General features: G+C 42.8%; 1 protein-coding gene across 6 annotated transcripts in view; it reads right to left on the bottom strand.

The window, feature by feature from the left end:
- Positions 1 to 13,795, bottom strand: part of CRTC3 (CREB regulated transcription coactivator 3) — a 107,555-nt gene that overhangs the window by 90,544 nt on the left and 3,216 nt on the right. For 3 of the 6 annotated variants that reach the window (XM_029236282.1, XM_029236283.1, XM_029236284.1), the window contains exons 1-2: positions 13,515 to 13,783; positions 5,925 to 6,023 (exon numbers count right to left, since the gene is read on the bottom strand). In XM_029236282.1, coding sequence (XP_029092115.1) covers positions 5,925 to 6,023; positions 13,515 to 13,646 — 231 coding nt within the window. In that variant the 5' untranslated portion in view covers positions 13,647 to 13,783. Of the gene's footprint in view, positions 1 to 5,924; positions 6,024 to 13,514; positions 13,784 to 13,795 lie in introns of those variants that run through there. The other 3 variants (XM_029236285.1, XM_029236286.1, XM_029236289.1) reach the window with 2 other exon arrangements.

Genomic DNA, 13,795 nt, shown 5'->3' with positions numbered 1-13,795 from the left:
ATGTAAAAGAATGAAATTAGAACACTCCCTAACACCATACACAAAAAAAAACTCAAAATGGATTAGAGACCTAAATGTAAGACCAGACACTCTAAAACTCTTAGAGGAAAACATAGGAAGAACACTCTTTGACATAAATCACAGCACGATCTTTTTTGATCCACCTCCTAGAGTAATGGAAATAAAAACAAAAATAAACAAATGGGACCTAATGAAACTTAAAAGCTTTTGCAAAGCAAAGGAAACTACAATCAAGATGAAAAGACAACCCTCAGAATGGGAGAAAATATTCACAAACGAATCAACGGACAATGGATTAATCTCCAAAATATATAAACAGCTCATGTAGCTCAATATTAAAGAAACAAACAACCCAATCCAAAAATGGGCAGAAGACCTAAATAGACATTTCTCCAAAGAAGATATACAGATTGCCAACAAACACATGAAAAGACGCTCAACATCGCTAATTATTAGAGAAATTCAAATCAAAACTACAATGAGGTATCCTCACACCAGTTAGAATGGGCATCATCAGAAAATCTACAAACAACAAATGCTGGAGAGGGTGTGGAGAAAAGGGAACCCTCTTGCACTGTTGGTGGGAATGTAAATTGATACAGCCACTATGGAGAACAGTATGGAGGTTCCTTAAAAAACTAAAAATAGAATTACCATATGATCCAGCAATCCCACTACTGGGCATATACCCAGAGAAAACCATAATTCAAAAAGACACATGCACCCCAATGTTCATTGCAGCACTATTTACAATAGCCAGGTCATGGAAGCAACCTAAATGCCCATCGACAGATGAATGAATAAAGAAGTTGTGGTACATATATACAATGGAATATCACTCAGCCATAAAAAGGAAGGAAATTGAGTCATTTGTTGAGATGTGGATGGACCTAGAGACTGTCATACAGAGTAAGTAAGTCAGAAAGAGAAAAACAAATATCGTATATTAACGCATGTATGTGGAACCTAGAAAAATGGTACAGACGAACCGGTTTGCAGGGCAGAAGTTGAGACACAGATGTAGAGAACAAACGTATGCACACCAAGGGGGGAAAACCGCGGTGGGGTGGGGATGGTGGTGTGCTGAATTGGGCGATTGGGATTGACATGTATACACTGATGTGTATAAAATTGATGACTAATAAGAACCTGCAGTATAAAAAAACAAACAAAAAAAACAACTAATGCTAAACTTTCTTTGGGTTATTTATATGGAAATATGTTAATGTAAATGTTTCAGACATTACATGAAATTTCTAAAAATCTTATATGTTCTGGTATAATGTTATAAGTCATAATTCTAGTTTATTTCTTTAAAATGTATATCTCAGAAATAACTAAATTTCCTTGTCAATTGCATTATTATGAACTTTCACCAAATTTTTAACCATGGTCATTTTTAAGTCTTTTGTCATTTACAGACAGTTCTGGGTGTACTCTGAAGCTTTCGCAAAAATGTTTCTATAAAAGGGTTTCATCTTCAAGGAATTCATGGAAAAGACTCTGACAAGTACAGGTTTCTGGTAACTGACTATACTGCTGAACTGAATGAATAAGCATTTTCAGAACGCTAATGGAAAACTGATGAATTCATAAAAGTGCTAACAAAAGATCACGATGAAAAAAAATTACATGGGACTGAGTGAACTGATGAGGATGATTATAATATTTGCGACTTTCTGTTTGAATGAAAAAAATAATAATCCCACAAGGACTCAGAGGCAAAAAATATACAAATCAATTTTCACTGCAAGTAAAGGAGCTGTTACAGTGGAGGATTACTGGACTGAATGTCAATATTATGACATAGTATGAGTGTGTTTCGTGTTTGGTAATTGCAATCGTTGTTTTTGTTGTGGTCATCCATTTACAATGCTTGGTGTCAGTTTATTTATCTCATATAAAAATAAAATACAGTGTGTGTGTGTGAAAAAAATAAAATAAAATAAAAAGTCAAAAAAATGGTTAAGATGATAAATTTTATGTTGTGTTTTTTTAACCACAATTTTAAAAAAAAGAAATGAAATACCAAGGGCTGGAGAGAATGCAGAGTCACTGGAACATTGCTGGAATGTAAAATGGTATAGCCACTTTGTAAAACAGTTTGGCAGTCTCTTACAAAGTTAAATATACCTTACATTTGATCCAGCAGTTCAGTTCCACGACTAGGTGTTTACACAAAAACTGAATGTGAATATCTTTACTCACAATTGTCAAAAGGTGGAAACAATCCAAATGCTCATCAAGTAATGAATGGATAAACCAATTATAGTACCTCCATACAATGGAATACTACTCAGCAATAAAAAGAGTCAGCTACTGATAACTGCAACGTAGTGGGCTGAATCATGTTCCCCAAAAAAGATTTGTTCAAGTCCTAACCCCAAGTACCCATGAATGTGACTTTATTTGGGAAGAGAATCTTTGCAGATGTAAACAAGTAAAGATGAGGTCATACTGGATTAGGGTGGGCCCTAAATCCAATGACTGGTGTCTTTATAAGAGAAGGAAGGGGGAGATTTGGACACAGACAAACAGGGAAGAAGGTCATACGGAATGGAGGCAGAGAGCAGAATGATGGAGCTACAAGCCAAGGGACACCAAGGACTGGAGGCAACCAAGAGAAGCTAGGAAGAGACGAGGAAGGATTCTTCCCTAGAGTCCCCAGAGAGCATGGCCCTACGGACACCTTGATTTCACAATTCCAGCCTCAAAACTGTGAGAGAATAAATTTCTGCTGTTCAAAATGTAAGCCACCCAGTTTGTGGTACTTTGTTATGGCAGCTCTAGGAAACTCATACATGCCACAACATGGATGAGTCTCAAATGCAATTGCTAAGTGAAAGAAGAACTCTACTTCTGATTCTGTTTATAGGATACATTGGAAAAGGCAAAACTACATATCAGTGGTTCCAGAGGCTGGAGGTAGGGGATGGGAATAGATTACAAAGGGATATTAAGGGAACTTCTGGGGGATGATGAAACTGTTCTGTATCTTGATTGTGGTGGTAATTATACAACATAACCTGTAAATCTAAAGAAGGTCAATTGTATTGCATATAAATTACACTTCAAAAATGTTTGCTTAAAAAAAATTTATGATTCTGGGATTCCCTTTTTTTCTGTTTGACAAGAATCCTGGGAAGGAGCTCCTATTGGCCTAATCAGGGATAATGTGAGGATCAAAATAACAATAATAGTTATAGATTATAAACCATGGAAAAAAATAAGAAATCACAAAACCACAAATATAGAAATAAATAAATAAATGTATAAATTGAACGTTTGATGAGAATCAGGATAAAGTATCTCCTCACAAAATACCTATTAATTACAAAGGAGAAGAGTAACTTCAGAGTGGAGAAGACTGACAGACACCACCTTAACTACGTGATAAAAGTGAACATCATGAAAATGAAAAATCACCCACTTAATGGGATACAATAACAGAACCACCTTTGGCTATTGCTGCCAAAGATGTGTAATCTGAATCCAATCATGAAGAAACATCAGACAAACCCCAACAGAGAGATATTCTAAAAAAGAACTGGCCTGTGATCTTTAGAAGTGGCAAGGTCACAAAAGTCAAAAATAATTTCTTTAATGTCAAAAATAAAAGATTGAAAAATTGTTCTAGACTGAAGGAGACTAAAGACAATGTATGTGCTCTGAACTGGATCCTTTTGCTGTACAGGACAGTAATGGGACATCTGGTGAAACCTGAATGGGGTCTCAGGATCAAATGGTAATAATGCATCACTGTTAATTTCCTGATTTTGATGGTTCTATTCAGGTTATGTAGAATGGCCTTGCTTGTAGGAAATACACGGTGAAGTATTTTGGGTTGATAGGGCATTAGGTCAGCAACTTATTCTCAAGGGTAAAAATACAGTTATTTTTACTGTACATCCAACTTTTCTGTAAGTTTGTGATTGTTTCAAAGTTTAAAAATTACTCAGAGAAAGAATCCCGGGAAGCCCTGGGTCTGTCACTTCATCCCATCCCCCAATACACAAGGAAAAGGACACTACAGTACATTCTATATTGCTCTAAAGTTGACAGGAAAGTACCACAAAATCGGGATTTCAAACACAGCATATCTTGACAAAGTTCTATCTTCTGAAGCATGAAATCCAGCATAAAGCAGAGATCTACTTTATTTGGATACTTAATGACCCAATGGCCAACATGTAAGATAGTTTGATCTATAGAGGTAGATTTCTAATATAGGCAGTATTATAGTGAGATTCCAAACTCATTAAAGACAAGATTCCAGTGTACTAAGGTACAAATATGTTCATATAGTACTTTTTCTAATCACATTACATTTAAGAGTTCCTATTAGCACTCCCAAATGGAAGTATCCATTTAAATAATATTTCTGCTTTACGGGGACATCATCAAACAAGTGAACCAGATTTCACAACAAAGAAATTTAACACTGAACCTTAAATTGTATAATTAGAATGTCAGCCTCCTAATTATTCAAAGACTAGGATATCTAAATCTAATTCAGATCTTAAAAACAGTACCATATACCACTGTCTAAATCACCAATTCCACATTGTTTTGAACAAGGCTCTTCACTAATATGAATGATTAAAGCACCCTATGACACTGCACTAATCTAAATGCAATATAGGGACTTCCCTGGTGGTGCAATGGTTAAGAATCCGCCTGCCAATGTAGGGGACGGGGTTCGATCCCTGGTCTGGGAAGATCCCACATGCCACGGAGCAACTAAGCCCGTGCGCCACAACTACTGACCCTGTGCTCTAGAGCCTGCAAGCCACAACTACTGAGCCCACGCACCACAACTACTGAGCCCACATACTGCAACTACTGAAGCCCATGCATCTAGAGCCTGTGCTCCACAACAAGAGAAGCTGCCGCAATGAGAAGACCACGCACCTCGACAAAGAGTAGCCCCTGCTCACCGCAGCTAGAGAAAGCCCACGCGCAGCAACGAAGACCCAACACAGCCAAAAAAAAAATTTTTTTTAATTTAAAAATAAGTGCAGTATAGACCACTTATCTATGCTGTAGATTTGTCCTGTCCAGCATGGTAGAAACTAGCCACATGAAGGTAGTGAAACATGGCTGGTACAAATTAATACGTGCTTTAAGTGCAAAATACACACCAGATTTCAAAGACTTAATTTAAAAAAAAGAAAAAAAAGAATGTGAAATATCTCATTAATGTGTTTTAATATTGATTCTATGTTTAAACAATAATATTTTGGATAGATTGGGTCAAATAATTATTTAAATCATTTAAATAATATTAAAATTAATTATACTGGTTTCTTTTTCTTTAATGTGGCTACTAGAAGTGTTTAAATGACATATGTGACGCACATTATATTTCCAATGGACAGTGCTGCCTTAGACCATTTGTGAAATAACACTCTTATGCTGCAGTAACCAGGAAAAAGGATAACAATGGACTTCCCAGAAGAGCACTGAACTGTATCTAAGCCCAGTTTATCTTCAAGATCTAATCTTTTTTTTTCTTTTACTTTTGGCTGCGTTGGGTCTTCGTTGCTACACGCAGGCTTTTATCTAGTTGTGGCGAGTGGGGACTCCTCTTTGCTGCAGTGCACGGGCCCCTCATGGTGCTGGCCTCTCTTGCCGCGGAGCACACGCTCTAAGCACGCGGGCTTCAGTAGTTGTGGCTCGTGGGCTCCACAGCGCAGGCTCAGCAGCTGTGGCGCATGGACTCAGCTGCTCCGTGGCATGCGGGATCCTCCCGGACCAGGGCTCGAACCCATGTCCCCTGCACTGGCAGGCGGACTCCCGACCACTGCGCCACCAGGGAAGCCAAGATCTAATCTTTTCAAGGAAAATTTTTGCTTCTCTTTTTACACTCCACTCAGCTCAAAGAAAGTAAGTATCTCAGGTACCTGAAACTCGGAGGCACTGCTCCGCAGCTGGCTCACATTGGGTAAGGATCCTCCATGGTACTGTGTAAGGCGCAGTTGCTGAAGCTTCTGAAATTGAACCTGGGAACAAAGACATTTCAAAGTTGTTGAGAGATGACAGCAAAGATCTGAAAGAAGCATCAAAGTATGGTGTTGTGTAGCGAAATGGTTCAAGAGTGAAAGTCTTGGCTTCAGTTTCTTCTCTACTTAAAACCTTCAGGTTTCCAGTGCTTTCTGGGTTTTGATTAGTCTATTTTTGGAAAGAATTTACCCCTGTGCTAAATGTCTCAGCCATGACAGTGAGGTACTCTTGCACGGTCTTTGAGTGTATGTGTGTGGAGGCACAGCAACAAAAGAATTTCTTAAAAAAAACTAAGCCACTGTCCATGACTCTAACACATTGACTATCTTCCCTTCTCCATGCTCTTTTCCAGTCTCCTTTTACATTTATGTGTAATAACTGCACAGTGGTGATCACAACATAGGTACAATCTTGCATGCTTACATCATAACTCTTTTCTATGATATTACATAAGCATTTTTAATGGCTATATGACATTTCTTCTTCTGAATTATTTCCTTAGAACACACTGCAAAGAGTGATTACTAAGTCTCTGGGTTTGGGCCTTTTGATGGCTCTCCATACACACTGCCAAAATGTTTTCCCAGAGGGTATACCAATGTATATATGAGAAAACAGTTTGACCAAAAACTCACTAACACTGGATATTATCAATAATTGGGGAAAAGAAGGAGGTCAACTGAACAGGTATAAAATGGTATCCCACTGTTTTAATATGCTTTTCTTCTGTAAGTTCTTCCTTGCTTCATTTTTCAAAAGGCAGTAAACTGGTTACAGTTCTTGTAAACCCCAGAGTGGTCCAATTTGGTCTTTAAGAGTTCTGCTTCTAAAATAATAAATTACCTCTGTGGTTATGTAACCCTTGGCACTTGTAATTCATGTAGGGAAGAAAGGGTAGATAGGAACTCCGAGGCAGGTTTTTACCCTTTCATTACTCTCTGTCTTTGTCTAATAATAATAAAAACTACCAGATATGAGCCCCTAAGATGAGCCAGATGCTGTCCTCAGACACTCTGCCCACTTTATCCCTAACACTCTCAGCAATCACCAAGGGAGACCACATGATCCTGCTTTTACGAACGTGGAGACCCAGACTCAGGGAAGTTCAGACACCTGCCCAAGGTCACACAGCTAGAGGAGGCTGAGCTATGGCTAACTCAAAACCCACATTCTTATTTCTGCCACGTACCTTTCCTTTGTTCCATTTCTCTCTCAATGATTATACTATTCACAAGCTCAGAGGAAAGTGAAGTTTGGTTGACCAAAAGCATCGCTGCACCTTATGAAGCGCTCTGATTTTTTGTTTTTACATTTATTATGAAAATTTTCAAATACGTACAAAATAGAGACAAGTAAAATGAAACCCCATCTCTTCATCTTCCAGCTCCAACAATGATCAACTTACATCCAATCTTGATTCATCTTTACCTCCTCCATCACCCACTGCACTCCACTGAAAGAAATCCAGGCATCCTAGCATTCCATATTTCAATATGCATCTCCAAAAATAAGGACTTGTATCTGTTTGGAAGTTTTAAAGGCATATAAAACCCTTTGGCAGCCTTAACTTCCTTATACCCACTGTACTTGATTTCTCAAACATACTGCACAGCAAAACTCTATTAATCAAAACCCAGATCTGAGAGCCAAATATGAGAAGGAAGCCATGATGAGCTTTTCCCATCTATCAGCTAAGTTATAAAGTCTCAGCTTTTGATCTTGACATTCTCAACCAGAAGGATTTGACTCTCTATCCTTGAAAGTCTCTCGACAAAATTCTCAGCCCCCTTGATCTAAAGCCTTTGATTCCTTCTTGCATCAATCCATCCACTTAGTCACTTACATAAAAACGTTTAACTGTGTGTCAGGTACTGTGCCAGACGCTAACTTACTAAGATGAATATGTGCCAAAGTTCCTACCTGCAGGGAGTTCTCACAAAGGCTTCAACTCTTACCCAAAAGCCTTGACACTTCAACCAAGCTAAGTTCTAAATCTAGCTAGAGATTTGCCTTCAACCGAGCTTGAGGCTCTCTTAGCGGTCGTCCATATCTGCTGTCCCTACCAAACTGCCCATTTCTAGAGTCTTCAGAGACGGTTGTGCTACAGTAAAAAGAGCACTGGATTTAGAACAGGAAGACCTGACTTTGTAAACCGGAGCTCCCATGTGGTTGCACAGATTATTCTGCTGCCTACTTCACAAAGACGGTGGAAGGATTAAAACAGAGAACAGACATGACAGTGGTGTGTAAAGTGTACAGGTCTGGACAACTGCTCAAAATATTATCATTATTGTTGATAACCTCAACTACCTCCTAAACCCTTGAGTAATTCTGACACTTTTCTCTTTTGAAATTTAGAGCCATTGAGCTAGAAAGAACCTTAGAGACTGTCTTCAATACCGTCATGCTTACTGATGAGGAAAATGAGGACAAAAGCCTGATTAGCCTGAGGCAGAGGTCATGGACTGGCAGGCGACAGGACATGGTTAGCCTACAGAGTTCTGTCTGACCCACATGCTACTGACCCACTCAATGTTTTAAATTTTTAAATTGCAAGAAGCCACAAACATCTGGATTTCCATCTTGTCTTGACTGAAAGATCTAATGACACTGAACCCATATTCTTCATGGCAACAGTGCGTGGAGCTGAGAAATGCCTGCCCCCTTAGACAGGGCTTGGGTTCTCCAGTTTGCCCGTGTCCTCACTGTACCCTGTTACTCCACCACTATGGCCCAAGATCAGCTACCATTTACCATCTCATTCCGTGCCCCTCCACTCATTTTCCTGACCTGCCTCACCCAGTACCTTGAGTTAGCAACTTTTAGCCTATAGTCACACACTTTTAGTGGAATTTTCTCCAATGTCTATATGAAATGAGATCTAAGTCTCACTAATTCCTTTTTGAAAAAGTGTTGTAGTAGTCAACACAATCCCAGCAGGCCTTTTCACAGAAATTGATAATTCTAAAATCTGTAGATGTGCGAATGACCTAGAGTAGCCAAAGCAATTTTTAAGAACAGTAAAGGTGGAAGACTTAAGTTACCTTGTTTCAAGACTGACTATAAAGCTATCGTAATCCAGGCAATGTGCTGTTGTTCAAAAGAGAGATGAACAGATCAATAGAACAGGAGAGAGTCCAAAAATAGACCGATGTATACATGGCCAGTTGATTTTTGACAAAAGTGTCAGAGCAATTCAATGGAGAAAGAAAACCGTTTTCAACAAACGCCACTGGTACAATTAGATATCCTAATGGGGGAGAAAAAGCAGTTCAGCATATAGACATTCAGTGTGACAACCATAATCAAACCCCAGCTCTGCCTCTTACCAGCCATGCAACCTTATGTCTCAAGTCTGTTTGCTCTCCTGCAAAATGAGGATCGCTCCAGATACACAGTCCACAGGGTTACTGTGAGAACTACATGAGATAATGAACGTAAAGTGATCAGCACAGTGGCTGGCAAAGAGATAACGCTCCATATTCAGCCCAAATCTAATCTTTCTAGTCTCCTCTATTCCTGTCTGAGGCCTCACTATGCCATAACATATCTATTGTTTGTTTTAATATAAAAGTAATAGTTTTTCCCAAATCTCCCAGCAAAATTAACACTCCAGGTTGATGTGCTATTGATCGTGTGGTTTCTCCACACTACCAGTGGTCCTTCAAAGCCAAACTTCGTGAACAAGTTCCCAACCCTGTCCCACTTCCTCCATTCAAGGCCTCAGTGCCTCACAACCTCCCTTCCACCCAGCACACTGTGGACGCGGTGGCTCCCACCAAGGTTACCAATGACCTCCACATGACTGGACCAAAGAACGAGTCCTTATCACATCAGACCAAGTCAGCAGCACGGGGTTCGGCTGGTCCACATCCCCTCCTCTTAACCATAATCCTCCTGGCTCTCCTCCTACCTCTCTGGTTGCTCTTCAGTCTTCTTTGCTGGCTCCTCCTCCTCTACCTCCCCTTTAAATGGTGGAGCTCCTTGGGCTTCTCCTAGGCCCTTTCCATGTTTCACTCTATGTATAGCAGGGGTTACAAACTCAAAAGCCTACGGGTGCCAAGTATGGAAGATAAGTAAGCGAAGCAGCCCAGAATCACTGTGAGGAAACCATAGGGAGTGACGGGGACTGTGGCAAACTGAAGGACACACCGTGCCCTGTCTAAGGGGGGCAGCAGCTCTTCAACTCCAGGCAATCGCTGCCATGCGGAAATGTAGGGTAAGTGTTGTTAGATGATCTCTTTTTTCAAAAGAAGCCAGAGTCCAGATTTTAACGTAAAATCACAATATTCACTGTTGGCCCTAATTGAAGAAAAAAAAAAATCAGAGGGCCAAATTAGGCCACCAATTTCTAAGATCTTTTCTAGAAATTCTTCCTAAACAGCAGAATCTACTCCTGCTGCTACACACCAAAGATTCCCACTAGCCTAGACTTCTCTCCTGAGCTCCAGGACCATATATACAACTAACTGCTGGCCCATCTCTACTTAAATGCCTCCCAGGCACCTCAAACTCAGCATCTCCTGACACTGAGTCAGCTCCCGCCTTGCTCCTGCCAGCGCTCCCTCTCTTAGCGGAGGATACCCTGAAATGGCTCAAGTCCGAAAGCTGGGGATCATCCTTGAGTCCTCCCTCTCCCTCACCTCCCTCATCCATTCACCAAGTCTGGTCCTTTCTACTTCCTAAGTATCAATCTGTTCACCTCTCTGCCTCCCTGTTGCTACCACCCTTGCCAATGCCACCATCACATCTCCTAGACTCCAAAGCATTTCCCTGCTACCTCCTCCTCCGATCTATCCTATATTCTGGAGCTAGAGGCATTCTTTCAAAATGCAAATCTCCCCTGGTTCAACCCCTTCAATGACTTTCCATTGTCCTTAGGATCAAGTCCCAAATCCCCATGAATGCCTCATCTCAAATTACCCTCCTCATCCCCTTGCTGAACCTCTGTCCCCTGTGCCTAAAACACTCTCCCCTCCCTCAACACGCGAGCATATACCCTCACATGCCTTCCCCACTCCTACTAACCCTTTACGCCACTAGAAGAGGTGAGGACTCCCTATCATACATTCCCAACTGTTCCCCTTTCGTACTATTCATCAAAATGTGTCCTGACTTGTCAAATGAATGTCTTCCCCATTAAACCCTAAAATCTATGACAAGACACTACTATATCCCCAGTGTCCATCCAAACCCCCAGCATGCACTAGAGACTCAAAAAGTATTTGCTAAACAAATTAATAAGATCTTTGAAGCAAGGTACCACGTCTTCACCTCCCCCCACCCCTACACCCCCACTGGGGACTCAAGTACCAACAAATTAATGAATGAACAAAGGAACAGCCTCTTTCCAGGCATATCTGCCTCCATTTTTTTCCCACTCCTTATCATCCCAGGTACCACCATTGAACTGATCCTCCTAGCATTCTCTTCTCAAAAATTTTCCATTGCTTCCAGGTAAGGCTGCACCCCTAAAGCTAGAGTGAAAAATTCTCTATAATCTAATCTATCCCACCAACTAAACAAATAGGATTTAACTCCAACTCTGAAGGACTGACTCTGATTATATGGAGAAAAAGTCGAAGCCCAACAGACTCAGAAAGGAAAGAGTACCTAGATTGATTAGCGATATCTGTTCCATTTATAAGCATGCCCACCATGGGCTAGTAATGGAAAATCAGTATGTCTGCCATCTGATTATCAATAATGAACTGGATAGATTCTTCTCCATCTGAGATCTTTGGACCCTTGGAACATATGCTTGGGGATCTACGAGTTCTCTACAAGAAGTGTTTCAGTTTTATAATTTCATTATGAAAGTTACCCTTAAAATTTTAAATAAGCAAAGATTACTAGGCAAATTCAGTGTTAACGTTTGCCTTTGTGTGTATGAACACAGTGGAGCCAAGCAGTATTTATTATTTTACTTGCAATTGGTAGAGAGTAGAAAAGAAAACAGGCAGAATTAACATGTAAATAATGCCCTGTACAAGGTGAAGGACAAAATGACATCATAATTTTATAGCAATTAGAATAGAGAAAAGTGGTGGCTGAATTGAGTTATCATATGGGGCAGAGCTGATCAGGCTTGCTAAACTCAAGAGAATCTGAGCTACAGGGTTTAGCACTATCTATATATATTTCTTCTCATCATGATAGAAATGTAAGTACAAGAGATATTTCACTTTCTCCTTAACCTCGCTAAAAGAAAACACCATCAAAAATATGATAAATGGCAAGTGACACCTAGCCTCAGGAGTGGGGGACATGACAGGCTGTGGGGTGAACTGTGGCCAACCAGAGAATACATGCTCCATTTGAGGGGGCAGCCATCACCCAGCTCCAGCCAGCTAGCTGTCACATGGGAAATCAGGATGAGTGTTATCGGGTCTCCCAATTTTAAATGTATATAAATATATATATTTAAAGTAGAGAGAAAGAACGAAATTTTGACTGTACATTAAAATCTCCAACTTTGATTTCTATGAAAAATCTCCCAATTCTGGCGACAGATTCCAGAAGTTTTCCCAAGCACCAATGGCCAAAAAATATCGCGTCTCCAGCTCAGCGAGCCAGGGACCACCAGTTTGCGACTCGGCTCTCAATTCTCCTTCAGGCTGCCCACAACCCCGCCCCCGCTTCTGTACATCCTCCCCCATCCTCCTAATGGTCCTTCAAGGTCAGCATTCAGGATCCTCAAGGCCTGCCTGCCCCGCTCACGCTGACCCTCGTTCTCTGCAGTTCTGCGCGGACACTCCTGTTGGCTCTCCATCCTCCACTGCCTCCCTCGACAGTTACCTAACCTCGCCGAGTGTTTGTCCAGGCTGGCGCCTTATTCCTCCTGGACCCTCCTCCGTCACCAGCAACGCTGTACACCTTCCCAGTTCTCATGAACCATCGGGGCTGAAGTCAGTAAACCGGACCGATACAGCACCTCCATGGAGGAAGAGTAGCGAAGTGCCACACTCGACATGTAATCACATCTCGATACCCAGACAGACCCCAAACCAGCCCGGGGCCGACCCTGGATTCACTGGTGCGCGGAGCTCTCCCGAAGGAGCGGGTGGGTGCCTCGGGCCCTCCACGCCGAGCAGTCCGGGAGGACTCGCGGGCGGTGGATGTTCGGAGCAGTGAGAAGCCGCACCGCCCGCCTCCGAGCTGTTTGTGATTTCCTCCCCGCGCTCCCGGTCACCCTCCCCCTTAGGCCGCCCTCACTCGGCGGCCCGCCTTCCCGGGCTCGGCCCCTTCCCATCTCCCCGTACACACTGCCCCGCGACCCTCCCACCTCCGCGGCGACAGCAAACCTCCAGCGGGTGTCGGAAGGCAGGCAAGCGCCGAGGCCGCGGCCGCGCCGGCCCCGCTCCCGGGTTCCACTCCGCGGGCGCGACCCCGCCCGGCCCCGCCATCGCCTCGGCCTCGCGACCTCTCACTCGCCGCGCGGGGCCCGCCCGCGGCTGTGGCCGCCCGCCCGCGCCGGCCCGGGCCCTCACCCGCGACAGGGTGAGGTCGGTCATGAGCTGCTCGAAGGCCCGCGTCTCCTCGGCCTGCCGCTGCGTGTGCAGCGCGATCTTCTCACTGAACTTCCGCGGGTTGGCGCTGCCCGAGCCCGGCGAGGCGGCCATGGCGCGGGCCCGGCGCCGGCAGGAGCGGGAGACGGCGGGCGCGGGCCCTGCGCCTCGGCCCACCCGTCCGTCCGCAGGCCGCCCCGGCCGCCGCCCGAAGCCCGTCCTCCGGCGCGACCCGGCAGAGGAGCCGCCGCGGCCCCACCGCC

The sequence above is a fragment of the Monodon monoceros genome, unplaced genomic scaffold (assembly GCF_005190385.1).
Source record: "Monodon monoceros isolate NGI ecotype Baffin Bay Population unplaced genomic scaffold, NGI_Narwhal_1 Super_Scaffold_21, whole genome shotgun sequence".
NCBI classification, from domain to species: Eukaryota; Metazoa; Chordata; class Mammalia; order Artiodactyla; family Monodontidae; genus Monodon; species Monodon monoceros.
This window is presented reverse-complemented; position numbering and strand designations above follow the sequence as displayed.